The 17629-nt window shown below is 37.0% G+C and overlaps 3 protein-coding genes across 7 annotated transcripts in view; 1 reads left to right on the top strand and 2 right to left on the bottom strand.

Annotated features, from left to right (window-relative positions):
• Positions 1 to 11115, top strand: part of LOC311295959 (CD48 antigen-like) — a 40292-nt gene extending 29177 nt beyond the window's left edge. For 2 of the 4 annotated variants that reach the window (XM_084417538.1, XM_084417536.1), the window contains exons 2-5: positions 7691 to 8014; positions 8352 to 8648; positions 9169 to 9259; positions 10673 to 11115. In XM_084417538.1, the coding sequence (XP_084273664.1) occupies positions 7711 to 8014; positions 8352 to 8648; positions 9169 to 9259; positions 10673 to 10781 (801 nt within the window). In that variant the 5' untranslated portion in view covers positions 7691 to 7710 and the 3' untranslated portion in view covers positions 10782 to 11115. Of the gene's footprint in view, positions 1 to 7640; positions 8015 to 8351; positions 8649 to 9168; positions 9260 to 10672 lie in introns of those variants that run through there. The other 2 variants (XM_084417539.1, XM_084417537.1) reach the window with 2 other exon arrangements.
• Positions 11116 to 12453: 1338 nt separating this feature from the next.
• Positions 12454 to 15274, bottom strand: LOC311295960 (SLAM family member 5-like). Of its 2 annotated transcripts, XM_084417540.1 has the most exons (5): positions 15144 to 15259; positions 14476 to 14820; positions 14031 to 14327; positions 13823 to 13881; positions 12467 to 12588 (listed from the first exon to the last, which is right to left on the bottom strand). In XM_084417540.1, the coding sequence occupies exons 1-5, from the start codon at positions 15178 to 15180 to the stop codon at positions 12478 to 12480; spliced, it is 849 nt and encodes a 282-aa protein (XP_084273666.1). In that variant the 5' UTR covers positions 15181 to 15259; the 3' UTR covers positions 12467 to 12477. The 2 variants fall into 2 exon arrangements, with proteins under 2 accessions (XP_084273667.1, XP_084273666.1); XM_084417541.1 differs by having other exon boundaries at positions 12454 to 13881; positions 15144 to 15274.
• Positions 15275 to 15543: 269 nt separating this feature from the next.
• Positions 15544 to 17365, bottom strand: LOC311295963 (CD48 antigen-like). The gene is made up of 4 exons (XM_084417546.1): positions 17098 to 17365; positions 16608 to 16931; positions 16140 to 16433; positions 15544 to 15965 (listed from the first exon to the last, which is right to left on the bottom strand). Exons 1-4 carry the CDS (start codon positions 17138 to 17140, stop codon positions 15784 to 15786), a joined length of 843 nt encoding a protein of 280 aa, XP_084273672.1. The 5' UTR covers positions 17141 to 17365; the 3' UTR covers positions 15544 to 15783.
• Positions 17366 to 17629: the final 264 nt, after the last annotated feature.

Below are 17629 nucleotides of genomic sequence, written 5' to 3'. Positions count from 1 at the left end.
TGTCTTGATGAGGTAAAGCTCTGGTTGGCAACTTTTTAACTTTAAATGACTCAAAGACTAAGGTTGTAGTATTTGGCCCATTTGACAATTTCGAATTTAATAAGTCTACAGAAAGTCTGGCTTTTAATTCAAAGTCTGTACAGTCTTAAAGACACTATTCTTTAATTACAAAATGTTTTGGTTGATACAATGGTTTGTATGGCCAATGGAAGACACACTCATGGTAGTTATGGTCTTTAAAGGTAGAAACCCTCTGATTTTTTAAATTTTATTTTCTACATGATAAGGCATTGTGACAGTTCCTATTTTGTTAGTTACAGTTAACAGGAAATAAAATGCAAAATAAAACGTTTAATAATTTGTTAGTTTTCTTGTAAGGTGTTTAAATATTGCTGGCCCACTTTGGCTGAATGTGTTAGGTAAAGTGGACAACCTTTAAACTTCAACAATTAAATTCATTAAATAAAATAACATCCACTGGTTATTTTATAGTTGATATGTATAATCTACTATTTAGAAAACATAAATTGTATGGCTCACTTTAGTATATTATATAGGCCCTACCTTGCAAATAACACATCATCTGTAATAAATTTGAAATCTTATTGCCATTAGAAAATTCAAGTCAGAGATGGAATAAAGGAAAGAAAGAGCAGAAAATAAGTTAAGGCATTAAGTTAAATCTGTGGAGTGAAGAAAGAATGTGAGGAGAAAAAATGCTGAATATAAAGCAAGATGCAGAATATAAAGCTTTAAAATAGTATTTGAATTAATATTAATTTTATTTTAATTAAAGTGTTTAGAGAAAACAGAGAGAGAAAAGGTTTTACAATGGTTACCATTTTAAATGTTCCTCTTATAAAATTTTTGTCACGCTATTTGTTTTTCCCTGTGTTATAGACCAATTTTTAATGTTGTATAGACTTATATACAATATTCTGATATTCAGATTTAATTTAATTTAATGTTGTCAAAACAACATGTTCTATCAGTTGTTTTGAATTTGAGTGAACAGATGAATTGTAATCAGCATGTGCTTTTGGGTTTGTTAAATATGTTGTTGAATATGTTTGTTTGATAATATGTGTTAATAAATCATGTGTTTTTAATGCAGATACAGAATCATTTTCAATAAATTAGGAGTGGCTCACTTTAGTATATTATATAGGCCCTATACCTTGCAAATAACACATCATCGGTAATAAATTTGAAATCTTATTGTTGGACGATAAAGTTAACAAAAGCAATAAAGAAAAATAAATAAACCTCTAGGAATCTAAATTACACGTTTAACAAAAAGTGGCCTACTTTACCTGCAATCACCCTGTTTTCATTTAAGTTATTTCTTAACAGTTATACATTAGGGTTTTAAGTTACATCTAATGTTGTTAAATTAATGTTTATTGCATAACTTTAGTGTGCTGCAATAATGTGTCATGTTACAATGATGGTGTGTGTGTGAATGACACTTTTATCATTTACATTTAGCTTGTGGAAAAGCTGCTTGTGATGAGCTTAGATGTGACTCCCCAGTTTGTGGTGGTTGGTTGTCAGTGTGTATTATAAAGGTTGAAAACAGATATTAGTACCTCGGTAGGTTGGTAGCCTTTATTAACATTATATCAGTTAATGAAATAGTTTTTTTTTTTTACAGTGTACTGTAATTATGGTGATCAATACAAAATTTAATACAATTACGACCTTACTTGTAATCTTACAACTGGTAAAAAAAAAAAAAAAACAGGACAAAATAGATTTATTATCAACAAGAACGGTCCCTTTTTATTTCTCCATGTCATCACCATGTAAATCTGCATTCACAGGCAATACAGAAATGGATGACATTTTCAAGCCTTCTTGTGTAAATCAGTCAAAGGTGTGGTTTGGACAGTGTGGCACACGAATAAAAAACAAAACAAAAACCTCAGTCTAAAGGGTGTGGTGTTTTAAAGCAGTAACAATAGGCGACAACACAAGCTTATGAAGAGATTATGCTGATGTGTTATTAACGTTGAGACGTATTTGTTTAACTGATAACTGTTGTGGACACAGTTATGATAAAGTGTGGCAGACCGGTTCTAGTTCAGATAGTATTTTGATACATTTTCACTCTCGCGATTTCATCAGGGTTTAACCAAAAATGCTGTAGCCTATTATTGTCTTTTATGATTGTGGAAGGCATATTCTCCGTAACTAGAACGATCGCATCTGAGGCAGCAACTTCAGCAAGTCAATCGCATTGTGTTTTCATCAACTTGCATGTTGTAGTTTATTTTAGCTTTGTGGGCGCTCATTTTTTTTTTTTTTTTTTTTTTTTTTGTCATTCGTGTGCATAATACTCAATATTGGCGATGACTCGACGACAAATAATTGACTAATAAACCATTCTCTGCTCTCCAAATAGCCTATAAAACAAGCTTAGTGTTTTTTGATTAAAGAAAATGACTGAATTCGAAGAGTCTATGCGATTGAAAATATATATATCTTTCCACCAGGGGTAAATTTGACCCCCATTGGATTGAATGGAATGTTTTTTAAAAAAAAATTTTATAGTACATATAGTACCATAGGTCATAAATCCGGCACAATCCAGAACAAACAAATTAAGGCATGAGAGACTATAGAACATTCCCAATGCAAAACACACACACACACACACACACACACACACACACACACACGTATTTCATAGTAGCCTAAATGTAGTCCACTTAAAAGAAATGATTTACAGGGACATAAATACTATAGATGCAGTCACATAATCATGGACCAATGGCATACAGCAGATCTTCACAATATTTAGCGTCACTCAGTTGTTATGGATACAAGTAGCACCGTCTCCGCCAGATATGACGGCTACCTATAATAGCAGACAGAGCACAGTACACAGCCCTCTTTTGGGGCATCCCTAGTTGTTGAAGCCCTCTTACAACCAGCATGTGTGTGTGTCCTAAGCTGCCAAATATGAACACAGCTGAGCCTGAGGATATATGTCAGTGTTGATGAATACGCTGATCGTAAACTATGAAAACATTTTTTTTTTATTCTCTTATTTATTAGAAGATTGGTTAGCATGGCTCTTGGTGTGAACGGGTTTTTAGACTTCACTTGTTGTTTTACGAATATAATCATCTATATTTATTATTATTATAAATATATAACTTATTACAATACTTAAGCCTATATACTTATACTACTTATGTAGCTACTTATATTATTAGTAATATTAATTGTAGTTTTTCCTTCAAATATGCTTTACTTGCAAAGACTTTACTAATGCAAATGATTTTCATCATTCAATTTATCATGTTTGCATTATGATTTGCTTGCTGGTGCTCCTTTCTTTTTCTTTTTGTGTAATTCTGTTTTGTGAAGCCATGGTTATTGTTCAGAGAGAGAGAGAGAGAGAGAGAGAGAGAGAGAGAGAGAGAGAGAGAGAGAGAGAGAGAGAGAGAGAGAGAGAGAGAGAGAGAGAGAGAGAAACTTTAAAACGTTTACATCCATTCGATATCCCCTCCCCTCCCATCACCCTCTCAGGAGGATTAAAAATAACCGGCAACATCTATAATAATAATAAAGATAATAATAGACGAAAGCAATTAAATCTTGTTGTTTTGTGAGAAGAGAAAACACACACTAAACATGGCATCCGTTGGACGTGAAGAGATCAATACATCTTTTAATAAATAATACGATTTTAATTATTAATTACCAATGAATTACCAATAAAAAAGGACAGAATAGATCAATAGGCTACACCTAATAGACTTAATTGATATTAATAATAATAATAATAATAGACCCTTTTCATTTCTCTATGTCATCAGCATGCGAAAATGCAAAAATGAATGGCATCTCAAACCGGAGTTACTGGTTAAACAGTGCGCTAAGGGTGTGCCTCTGCCAACAGAGGTATGTGCGCTAAGGCTGTGCTCTTGTTAAGCAGTTAGGTTGACACTTGTCAAGATAAACAAAGATTGCTTTGATTTTGATTCCACACAAACAAAAACCTCAGTCTAAAGGGTGTGGAGAGGGAGAGGGAGGGAGAGGGAGAGGGAGAGGGAGAGGGAGAGAGGGGTGGGCTCTCTCCCACCCACCTACCTACCTACCTACCTACCTACCTATCTATGTCTTATCCCTATGTTAAATGATGAATTTTTGTGTTATTTATTGACAACCAAAAGCGACTCAGTTTTTTACTGAGATAAAATAAAGATTGTATCTTTTTTACTTTGCTAAGCCAAGCCTGTGCATGCTTCTTTGTAAATAGAGTCCCCTTGCTCTCACCAGTCTTGTCCAAGGGGTGGCGTAGACAGCACTGCCATAGACCTTACAGGGGGCCACATATACACACACATTCACAGAATGAGTTACAACAGACTTCTAGTTTCCAGCATGCTTTTTTCAAGACCATTTTGCTCAATATTAATATAGGATGAGATCTGTTAGTGTTTAATGTTCTATTATTTTGGAATTTAAAAGGTTTTCTGGTATGTCTGAGTTTTTGGGGTTACCGTTGTGCTGAAGAGTAGAGCCTGTGGTGAGGTTGACGATTGTCCATCGACATAAAGACTAAATTAAAAGTAATGGTTGAGCACTCCTCAGCACAGGAGAACTATAATAGTACATGCAGATGTACTGATACTTATGTTTACTAACCTAAGTTAGTAGCTAGGAGGTAGCTCAAAATATGTTTGTTGACAATAAAGGGCAGAGAGAGAGAGAGAATGCTGAGTCACTTTTTCAACCCTCATCCTTTCCTCATTTCCTGTTCATATTCCTTGTCTTTTGGGGTCAATGGTCATGTGCATGTGCATGTGTGTGTGATCATGTTCTTTCCACATTACTTTCGTGCTCTAGTACCAGGCCTTCATTTCTGTGTGAACATTTTTAGATGTCCTCATTTTCTGAGACCCCTTTAAAGGCCTGTTTGAGGGTCAAGACTTGGTTTTAGGGATAAGGTTATAATTAGGTTAAGGGTAGGTTTAGGGTAAGGGTAAGGGTTAAAGGGATAAGGCCATTGCACACTGAGTCCGAATTTTTCGTATGCGTTTTTTCGTGTTCGTCAGCCTAAAAATTCGTCACGCACAGAAACCTTGCACACTGAGTCCGATGCGTATTTTTTACACATTTGCGGAAAAAACGCAAACAATACAAAATGGATTCGTCAAGCAGTGAGGATGATTTTGTTGCCCTGTCTCTTCTTAAAAAGAAAAGAAAGAGGAAATATGAGTCCATCCAATTCTGACTTTGCGACGAGAGGAAGGAGAGTTTCACCTCCTAATTAAGGAGTTACGAAATTATCCCGAGCGATTTAAAATTTACTTCAGAATGTCAGTGGAACAGTTTGACGATTTGCTAGCGACACTGGAGCCACAAAAAGAAGACTACCAATTATCGTGAACCAATCCATCCTGAACAGACACACACACACACACACACACACACACACATACACGCGGCCGGCCAGCCGGCGGAAGCGCTGGGCAGACAGAACAGCTGCAGCCTACAGGCTTTAGTTTTTTAACCAAATAATACATTAGTATTCGAATTGGCTGCTCAATCACACCTTCGATCCCAAATTTCGATCAAATTTAAAGGAGTGGTTCCTTTTCTAATACGATCGAGAATCACCTGCCACAATCTGTCTTTATATTCAGTTTTTTTGTAATCTGCATTTTGTTTATCATACAGTGCTTTGTGCTGCGAGACCAAGTGTATCAACTTGTCAGACGCCATTCTGGATGTTGTCGTTTGCTACTTTGCTTGTACGGTGGCTCTGAATAGTCAAAAATCCTCTCAAAACGCTGCCTGTGGATGCGAAAAACGCAGAAAATCGAACCCAATCCGATTATTTTTATTACGGACGAAAGTTTCGGAGGCAGTGTGCAAGCGTGATTGACATAACGTGAGGTCGTATTTATTTTTTAACGTCCGAAAAATTCGGATGCGAATTTCGGACTCGGTGTGCAATGGCCTATACTCCACCGTTTTTTTCATATTAAACTACAGTATGTTATTCCCTTAACTAAGACGAGTTGATACATAGGCTACCTCTCTCATCTCAGTGCGTGCATTCAATCGCTCTGGCGCGCGGTGACACTCTGATAGCACTTAGCTTATCCCAGTATATTCAATGGTATCTAACAGCAATGAATCACAGTAAAAAGTCTGATCCTAACGCCTGATCCTCTTCCCACTATTGACAGAAGTGAGAGGAAGAGGATCAGGGCGTGACTTTTTACTGCGCCGAGTCGAAGTACTCCCAAAAGTGCTATTCCACCATACTTTATAGTTATCCTTTTTAACACGCTTATAAAAGCGCCATGTTTTATTTTGTGTCACCATACTTGGTTGTATAACTACTCGTGTAACTGTTTTTAAATAGGGAAAACGTTGATGTGTTTGGTCACTTCTAAATTCATTGCTGTTAGATACCATTGAATATACTGGGATAAGCTAAGTGCTATCAGAGTGTCACCGCGCGCCAGAGCGATTGAATGCACGCACTGAGATGAGAGAGGTATGCATCAACTCATCTTAGTTAAGGGAATAACAGTTAATATGAAAAAACGGTGGAGTATCCCTTTAAGCACTTAGTTGTGATGGGTAAGGTTAGGGTAAGCAGCTAGAGGTTGCATTGTCAATGAATGTCCTCAAAGATAGATGTACAAGAATGTGTGTGTGTGTGTGTGTGTGTGTGTGTGTGTGTGTGTGTGTCCATGTTTGTTCCACATTGCATTTGTGCTCTAATACCAGGAATTTATTGTGGTATGGAAATTATCTGATTTATTCTGGATGACAAATAAAATATAATTTTTTTTTTTTCGCTTTTCCCATTCATTCAATGTGGGGTCATTTTCACCCCAAAGACCAGAAGTGTGAAATAATTTTTTATATACCTTTAGAACAACCGAATCAAGACAAGTTTTTTGTGTGTGTATAGATAGATCATGTAGAAAAGTGACAATTTTATGAAACTGAGATGAAGGGAACCATGTTTATTAACTGGAAAAGTCGATTGAGGTCATATAGACCCCAAGGACAGGATGAGGGTTGAAACATTTGTTGATCTGTAATTGTTGTTCTCTCAAGATGTCATGCTTTTTTGTTTTCCGATTGATCAGTTGCTATATAACAATAGAGCATTTTATACAACAAAGATTGTTTTAAAGCAACTGCACGGAAATAGTGAAAATAAGACAATGAAAGTAAGAACAAATTTTGGGTGAAATAATAAAAAACTTTCAAAGGAACAGTTCACGCAAATTAGAAATTTCTGTTATCATTTATTCACCCTCTTGTTGTCTCAAACTGAATAACTGCCTTTTTTTAGAGCATAAGACCATTGGTTCAAACAACACTGGACGATTAACTTCACTTTTCTGATTTGTAAAAGGTTTCACTGTAAAGTTTTGGTCAGTTAACCCTTCCTTGGTTCCTTAACTTAACAATCCTGATTTGTAAAAAACTAATTGAAAACTGCCCTGTAAAAGTTCTCGGGTTACCCAGTAATTACGTTCTGCTGTTCAAGGCCATACTGTAAGACAATGACCCTCTCTCCCTTTTCCTGTATGATGCATTATTATCCTGTACATGCAAGAGTCATCTCTAAATATGTTGCACTTTAACAGTAAATGCACAATGTTCTTAACATGGTTTCTTCCCCATCTTTCTCTGTGTGTTTCAGGTGTGTTTGGGACAGATGCAATGAAAACACTGGAAGTGATAGAGGGAGATTCTGTCACTCTCTCATCACAAAGTGAAATACCAGAACATGGTGTGATTCTATGGAAATGTGGACCTGAAAGTTCCACCACTCCTGTTGTTAAAATGGACATAAAAAGATCATATACAGAATATGAGAGATTCAGAGGCAGACTGCAGCTGGACAATAAGACTGGATCGCTCACCATCACAAACACAAGAATCACAGACTCTGAATTGTACACACTACAGATCAGCACCAGCAAAAGAGAGGGCATAGAAATAAAATACAGAGTTATTATATATGGTGAGTGCTCTCAAATTACTCTCAAGGTCACTGTGTGAATACTTTTAATACTGTAGTTTCAAACTGACAAATTTAAACTTGTTTTACAAATGAAACTGCATTTTATTAGTTTGAAATACAGCTATATATATATATATATATATATATATATATATATACTTTTTTTTTTAATGTAAAAAAATGTATAGGGTGTTAAACACACTCATAAAATCTCAGTACAGGATTGGGATAAAAGCCTTTGGCAAATGTATAAATGTGACAAGCCTCAAGGGGCTGGAAGAAGGATCCACAGAAGTTATGTCTTGTGTTTATTAATTATTAATTCATATGTTTCCAGCTCGTCTGCCCATTCCTGTCATCAAGTCGCAGTGTCCTTCATCCGAGAGATCAACCGATTCAAAATGTGTGTTGGTGTGTTCACTGATGAATGTGACACACTGTGGCAATGTGAATCTCTCCTGGTACAAAGGAATCAGTGTATTGTCCAGCATCAGTGTGTCTGATCTCAGCATCAGTCTCTCTCTACCTCTGGAGATTCAGTGTCTGGATGATTCATACAGCTGTGTGATCAACAATCCCATCAGAAACCAGACCACACATCTGGACAACGGTCAACTCTGTCACACATGTTCAGGTACGTCAGTACTATAACACCTTTAAAGTGACTATTTGTTGTACATTATCCCATATGCAGTATATTACATGTACAATGTGTTACAAATAAACTGACTTTTAGTTGAAAATATGTGATTAACATATTATTATGCTCAAGTCCATAGTTTATTACAATGACTCCCTTAAAGCAGCATTGATATCATCTCTGTCTGACATCTCAGTATTTTTATATTTAATCTTGTCATTTATATTTTGACAATTTTAAACACAATGATATTCCACTAAAGCAGTAATTTGTTCATACTTTACAAAAACACTTGCATTTGACTCTTTTTGAAAGTATGTAACCCATTATGTTTCTCACTACATTTAGTTTTGTATAAGTATATAGTTTACATTAAAGTATATCAGAGCAATATTTACCTGTTGTTTAACCAATTTAACCAGGTTTTTGTCTTGACATTTCGCTAAGTTTTGATTGAGATCAGACCAGTTTCATTCATTCTGACTTTAATTACTGTTCTTTTTCTGTATTACAGATAAACGCCTGTATTTTCTTTTTTTACTACTGATACCTACTACCGTGGCTGTGATATGTCTCTGGAAACAAAGAAGACAGTGTATTAACAGGTATACTAAAATGCATCTAGAAATAAAATATGAGCTTACATACTTGCACAGTCATAAAAGTTCACCCAAAAATGACATTTCAAATATGTTTTTTTTACACTCATTTTGTTGCTTTCTTACGTAAAACACAAAATCTTGTTGGAGCTGCTGTTTACATTTCCCTAAGTACTACTGTGTTTTATTAATGCAACTGTGGGCTATATCATTTCATAACTGGATAACTATAACTATAAAAAGCTATTTTTACAAGCTAACGTTCACCTTATTGAATCCCCTGTTCCAGACTCATTACATTAGAGCAAACTCCAGACTAGGGAAATCATTTTAATGCGCCATATAAAGTACTTTGGTTTTGTCAATCCTGTGTAAGTGAGCGGTTCATCAGAATAATTTACAACAGGAATCAGAGGTATAAAAATTCTGTCACCCTACAATGGTGTTTATTAGATTGTCTGAATGAGTTTTCTTAACTTCATCACTGGTCTCATGGTTGGCAACCATCTCACACTTTTAAAAATTATTATTATAATTGATTAGTTGGCTGGTTGTTTTTTATTTTTTTGATTAATTGGATTAAAGGCCCATTTTGTTGAGAAAACACACTATTCCACCCTGCCCAATGCTAGCCTTCAAACAAACGTGTCAGCTGAGTTTTAGTTAGTAAAATGTTAACTTTTAAACCTAAATTTAGCGAGTAACAGCAGATATTTCAGCTAAACTAATGTTTTTGCGCTGAATATTAATTGTCCCTCTCGCCTGCGTTCTGTCTGTTTGACGAGCGTATGGCGATATTAGACGAGCCATGTACAGATAAGGATATAGGCCTACCTGTAAAATGAACGTTTTGCGCTGTAGACGCACGCATCTGTCAAAGCGCCTGACAGGGCAAGCCATGTTAAACATGTTGAACACTAATGCATCAGCTTGAAGCTTAAAATAAAGAATTCTCATTTTTTGGGCAGCGTGTATCACTTAGGCTACCTTTCCCGCTGCAGCAAACACATGTTTCCAGAACTAATTTTTTAGTACATTTTGTCCATTAGTGCCAACGCTATCTCACGACCAATTTGTATGAATTTGTACGAGTGAATAAAAGGAGACTAATTCGTACAAATTCGTACGATTTGTCTAAACCCACGTGATGGGTAGGTTTAGGGGCGGGTCAGGGGTAGGTCAATCGTACGAAATTAGCCTAATTCATTCGATGGGCAACTCATAAAATATGTACGATTTAGCAAAAATCGTACTAATTCGTACGAATTAGCCACCTCGCAAAGTTCGGTGTTGCAGCCCTAAAAATAACCTAATTGAATGATGAATTTGCAGTTACTATAATATTTGCAGTATAGCTGCATTAATTTGTATATGTGGCTAAAGCATTACCATTGCTCTGTTGTGTTTTCTTCTTGAAAGGTGCAGGGTTGGAGAGATGCTGCAATTGTGGGGAAAAAGAAGTACTGGAGATCAGCATCGGAATGGAGGCCAGCCGTGCCTCATTGGGCCCAGTCATTCAGGCACATGACTTAAATAGTTGTGGAGGATATTTTTTACACGTTTCTAAATAAATTATTTTACACTGACCACGAAAACAGTATTTGTCTCTTATGTGGGGCTAATCTTGTTACAATGACTAGAGTCCAAATGTCAAAAATGCTATTTCAAATTAATTTTAAGATATCCCTTCCCCCAATACGTTGCAATCACCATGAGTGAAATTTGTGGAATGCATTTATATCTCTAATAACAATTTTTTTTTTTTTTCTCACATTAGCAATTGTTTACTTATTTTATTCTAGTGTTGTCTCTTATCTGGAAATTCCCAGAGCTCTCCCAGAGGTAACTCAGGTGTTGAAAGTATCAGGTTACAAAGTGTTATAGCCCTTTCGTGTTGCTCTCTCTCTCTCTCTCTCTCTCTCTGCTGTCTAATATAATATATATATATATATATATATATATATATATAAAACATAGACTTGGCAGACCCAAACGTACTGTGTGGCAAGGCACTGGAGGTGCTCTGGGAGTATGGGGTTCGGGGCCCTTTGCTAAGGGCTATCCGGTCCCTGTACGACCGGAGCAGGAGCTTGGTTCGCATTGCCGGCAGTAAGTCAGACTTGTTCCCGGTGCATGTTGGATTCCGGCAGGGCTGCCCTTTGTCGCCGGTTCTGTTCAACATTTTTATGGACAGAATTTCTAGGTGCAGCCAGGGGCCGGGGTCCCACACAATTTCATCTCTGCTATTTGCGGATGATGTTGTCATGCTGTCCCCATCAGACCAGGACCTTCAGCATGCACTGGGACAGTTTGCAGCCGAGTGTGAAGCGGCTGGGATGAGAATCAGCACCTCCAAATCCGAGGCCATGGTTCTCAGCCGGAAAAGGGTGGCTTGTCCACTTCAGGTTGGTGGAGAGTTCCTGCCTCAAGTGGAGGAGTTTAAGTATCTTGGGGTCTTGTTCACGAGTGAGGGAAGGATGGAACGGGAGATTGACAGACGGATCGGTGCAGCTTCTGCAGTAATGCGGTCGATGTACCAGTCTGTCGTGGTGAAGAAAGAGCTAAGCTGCAAGGACAAAGCTCTCGATTTACCGGTCAATCTACGTTCCTACTCTCACCTATGGTCACGAGCTTTGGGTCATGACCGAAAGGACAAGATCCCGGATACAGGCGGCCGAAATGAGCTTTCTCCGCAGGGTGGCTGGGCGATCCCTTAGAGATAGGGTGAGAAGCTCGGTCACTCGGGAGGAGCTCAGAGTAGAGCCGCTGCTCCTCCACATCGAGAGGGGTCAGCTGAGGTGGCTCGGGCATCTTTTCCGGATGCCTCCTGGACGCCTTCCCGGGAAGGTATTCCGGGCATGTCCCACTGGGAGGAGACCCCGGGAAAGACCTAGGACATGCTGGAGGGTCTCCCGGCTGGCCTGGGAACGCCTCGGTGTATATATATATATATATATATATATATATATATATATATATAATATATATATATATATACTGTATACACCCACACATATACACATATATATATATATATATATATATATATATATATATATATATATATATATATATGAGGTGTACAATGCCCCTGAATGTATTCCACGAATTTATCTATATTGGTTGAATACATTGATACATTCAGGGCCATTGTACACTTAAAGATCTTCCCACGAGCAGTTTATACAGTCAACAAGGAATTCACTGAATTTTGTATGACATTTTTATTGTTTATTTGTCACTTTAACGTGGGAACCATTGCCTTCTGCCCAAAAGTAGGGGGTATGATGATAATGAAGGTTATGATGAACAATTAAGATGCTTGAAATGTAGACCTACATCAAAAAAAAAAAAAAAAAAATTAATAACTGGGAATAATATTCATTATGAAAGTAAACAGCAACACCATTTTATATCAAGGGTCTAAAATTCTAAAATAAAAATATATTAAGAACACCCTATAGTGCTACAATTAACCGCCAATACCACAGTATCTAAGGACCATTTAGCCTACACATTCCTAGCGACATAATTAAAGACGAGTATGCAGGCACCTCGTGTAGTAGAGTAGCCTAATGTGTAAGTGATCCAATGCAGCAGGCCTAGATCTGCGGAAACTAAAAGAGAATGAAAAGTATCTCATGTAATCCTTCAGCATCTGAAAGAACGCCAAGCTTAATTTGCTGTGTTGTGCTCAGTGAAGAATATGGGGCTTTAACAATTGTGCATGTACTGTACTTTGTATTAAGTCATGTGTGCAAACAGGTCGCCATCAAAGCTGATGGGGTGTGAGAGACATCTAGTGGTCGATGTGTGAAAAGTGAAAGTGACATGTAAATGCCAAGTATGGTAACCCATACAAGTTTTTCCTATGCATTTAACCCATCCAAGTTAGTGCACATAGATTATTAGGATAGTTAACACACACTGCAAACCATGGACACACACCCAGAGCATTTGGCAGCCATTTCTGCTGTAGCACACGGGAGGTTATATAGGGCATTTAACCTCAGTCATTTCCTGCTGCTATTGAGAATCAAACCTGCAATCTTCAGATAACAAGTCTTCTCTCTAATTATTAGGCCACGAATGCCCCAAAAAAGTGCAGGACACTGATATGGATCAGGTCATAAAAACAGGGAAAAGGCTAGTAATTGAGTAACAGCACTCATGTGTTTATTTGGTTTTATTTACCAAAATAATAACCTACATCATAATGATTGTTGATTAACCCAGATATATCAGATTACAAGGATGAATCAAACTGAGGGGAAACATCCTGTATTTAAAGTCGTTGCAATTTAGAATTAGTTTGATCCTTTAGTTAAAATGTGACTTCTGAGAGTGAGAAATTAAGAGTGAGATATATACATGGTCTGTGCAAAAAAAAAAAAAAAAAAAAAAACATTTTCTTAGATCACATTTTCAGGGGAAAAGATAAAAATAAACCATTTCAGAATGAGAGAGACAGTGTCTACTTGTTTAGAGACTCATGGTCAAGTCTGTTCTCTGCTGTCCTGTTCTAGATCTGATGTCATAAACCAGAAAAGCAACAGTAGCCACACCCACCACCGCTGAGAGGACCAATCGGATCACAGCTTCAGTGAACCCACAACAGTGTTCAGGGTCTAATGGAAGACAAGCATAAAAAACTTCACAAAGTGACTAAAATACAAGCTTGGTGGAACTTGCATAAACACCAAAGCACTGACAGTCAGATGTCAATTAATCAGAACAATAGGAGATATTTGTGTACTTTTCTCAGACACTGACTGACCTGAAAACATCTGACAGAGTTCACTGATATCCAGATGTGTGGTCTGGTTTCTGATGGGATTGTAGATCACACAGCTGTAAGTGTTTTTATCCTGATATTCCACCTCCAGAGGTAGAGAGAGACTGATGCTGAGATCAGACACACTGATGCTGGACAATACACTGATTCCTTTGTACCAGGAGAGAGTCACATCACTCACATTCAACACTGAACACACCAGTGAACAATTCTGACTAGATGATGAAGAAGATGCAATTTGCAGATTGTCCCTTGAAATGACAGGACTGGGCAGAGAAGCTAAAAAAAAAGGGATAATACAGAAAGACAAAGGCAGTTTTTCAGTGGACAGAGTTGGATCCTGTGAACAACTATATTTCATTAAATTAATTTACAGATTCAGTAGTAAAATTATGTTTAAAAAAGTCACAATCACATTATTACTCACCATAGACAGTAACATTGAATCTCTTGTATGAGATCCCAATGCTGCTGATGATCTGTAGTTTATAAAGTCCAGTGTGTTCAGATCTGATGTTTCTGATGGTCAGAGATCCAGTTTGACTGTCCATCTGGAGTCTGTCTCGGAATCTCCCATCAGCACCATCATGTAATACAATGTCATTGGTCTTTCTATCCATTTCAACAATGAGAAAGCCTTGCAGTCCGAACATCCACAGTATGTGATCATCATTCAGCATATCAGTAACATCATTCTGTAGAGTGACAGAATCTCCCTCAATCACTGATACTGACTTCACTTCTTCTGTATCAGCAAACACACCTGAAATAACTGAATAGATACAAATACAGATAAACCTTCAGATCAATACAGGTGATGAAAAACAGGAAATGGCAGCAGGAAGTGGCTTTATTCTCTCTGAGTTTCCACTACCTTCATTACAAGTTAATGTCATCTTTTATTATTAAAATATTGCAGTATTTTTAAAGCAACTGCAACATTTTCACACAAAAAAAACGTATAGGCTACTTTGTTGTATTAAGACATTAGGTCTAATGTAGCTTAAAAAAACAACAACATTAGTCTAAAAGCAAGAATCTTTATGTGTGTTTATAGTGTAAAAAGTAAAGGCATTATAAGTGAAAGTAGATTACCTTGTAAACAGAGGACGAGAAAAATGAAACTCCTCATGCTGCTGAAGATCGAGTGTTACTGTGTGTTCGATCTCTTCAAAGCTGAGCACAGGAAGATTCAGCCGATGTCTGATGACCTCATTTCTGGTTATGAGTCAGAGCTGTTCATGAACTGAAACATGGGCAGTCTTTATATCTGCTAGAGATTTACTTTGTGTATAGATGGAGGTTTCGATTGGGTTATAGCTGCATTTGAATCTGTATCTTCAATTGTTCTAAGGCGAGCTGCAGTGATAGTTGAACGTTTACTTGTTATGTTACGTTTTGTAGGCTAATGTAAACTGACTTTTTAAAAATACCGAAAGTTAAAAACATTATATGAAATGAATTCCAACATTCTGTATTTTCATGAAAACCACAATGAGGCGGAAAATATGCTTTAATAGAGAATTAGAAATTTGCAACACAAGGCTTAGCAATATACATTTCTCAATACAGCACAAAAAAATCAAACCATTGCTTTAATGTACATAGAAGTATTTTAAATTGAACTGATATGATATGCAAATTCACACTGATATGCAAAGCATGGACTCACAGTGTATCATTGGTGAGGGTTGCTTAACTTCGCCATCTAGTGACCACATGGGAGAATCTAGGATTAATCATTGAGGAACTGATGATGATTGACTGTTACTTGTCTGAGACTGTTTTTACTCATCTTCTGTTCAACTTTCATGGATCTGAAATGATCAACCAATACCACAACAGTAGCCACGCCCACCAGAACAGAGAGGACCAATCGGATCACAGCTTCAGTAAAACTGCAACACTGGACAGAGTCTGAGAAGAAAAAGAAAAACACTCAACCATTAGTGCACTCAATACCTCACAAAAGGTCATAATCTCACCAAAAGCAAAAAGGAAGTAAAATATATTAGGCTATGTAATATTTATGTGCTTTTAATATAGCATGCATCATTGCCTGGAATTGCCCTGGTACATATATTGAAGTACCTGCACATGTGTGACAGAGTGTGTTGATATCCAGATGTGTGGTCTGGTTTCTGATGGGATTGTTGATCACACAGCTGTAAGTGTTGTTATCCTGATATTCCACCTCCAGAGGTAGAGAGAGACTGATGCTGAGATCAGACACACTGATGCTGGACAATACACTGATTCCTTTGTACCAGGAGAGAGTCACATCACTCACATTCAACACTGAACACACCAGTGAACATCTGGACTCTGATGATGATGATGAACAGTTTGAAGAGTTACCGGTGATGATGGGAATGGGAAGAGGAGCTGGAAACACAAGAAAAATATATATTATTTTAGGACTACCAATTACTAATAAAAGACATTTCTAAAGAATGTTCATAATTTTAAACACATCAATATTTTCCAGAATAAATGTTACAAGATATTAAGACAATGTGTGTTACTTGGAAAATCAATGGTTCTAAGAGATTTACTTACCATAGAGAGTAACATTGAATCTTTTGAGGAAGATCCCTCTGAATATGTGAATCTGTACTTCATAAAGTCCAGTGTGTTCAGTTCTGATGTTTCTGATGGTCAGAGATCCAGTTTGATTGTCTATCTGGAGTCTGTCTCCAAATGTCTCATTACTCTTAAACATATTGATGTTCTGATTGTATATTTCAGCAATGCGAGTCTCACGAGGTCCAAACATCCACCGTATCTGATGGATTTTCAATACTTTAGTTAAATCAGTGTGTAGAGTAACAGAATCTCCCTCAGTCACTGACTTCATTTCATCCGTATCGGTGCCAAACACACCTGAAGAACGCATACAAATACAAATTTTATAAGACAGAGACATAAAATAATCTCATTTCCTGGAGTTTAATCATGCACTTCTAAAAGGTAAAACATGCATTTTATTGCATTTGTGTTTAAATAAATGTTCCACATTTGCTGATTAAAAGTGTTAAGAGTGTCTCACCGCTCAGGACAAACAGAATCAGAACACACAGATGAGAAGACATCGTGACAGAAACAAATGTCCAGCCGAGAGTCTCTTCAGACGCAGAAGAGCAACTTCCTGATTAAAGTGGGCAGTTATTTCCTAATTCTAGTTTACTAAATCAAAAGCCAACTAGTCTCGCTCTCCAGACCAAGTTCAATATTCTTCATCATCGTTTTAATATTTCAGAAACCCTCACTGTGTATCTGTCACGACGTGTGTTTTTTTTATTATTATTTCTTTCTCAAATGGACTACTTGCACAACTGTTTCCTTATTAGGGCTGAGGCGTTTCCACAGTATTCAAATAACCTATAGACAGTTACAGAAACAACTATTGTCATAAAGAAAACACTAGTCCCTGGTTTCACAGGCTAGGCTTAAGTCTAGTCTCAGACTAAAATATATGTTTGACATGTTTTAACTAAAAGCAGTTTGAACTGATATATATTAAAATTTGTCAGTTTCATTGTTTGGTCTCAAAATGCACACCAGTTATGTTTTTTTAAATG

Source organism: Rutilus rutilus, assembly GCF_951802725.1.
Source record: "Rutilus rutilus genome assembly, chromosome: 8".
Lineage (NCBI taxonomy): Eukaryota > Metazoa > Chordata > Actinopteri > Cypriniformes > Leuciscidae > Rutilus > Rutilus rutilus.
Note: the sequence above shows the minus strand (reverse complement) of the source record. Positions and strands in the feature narration are given on the sequence as shown.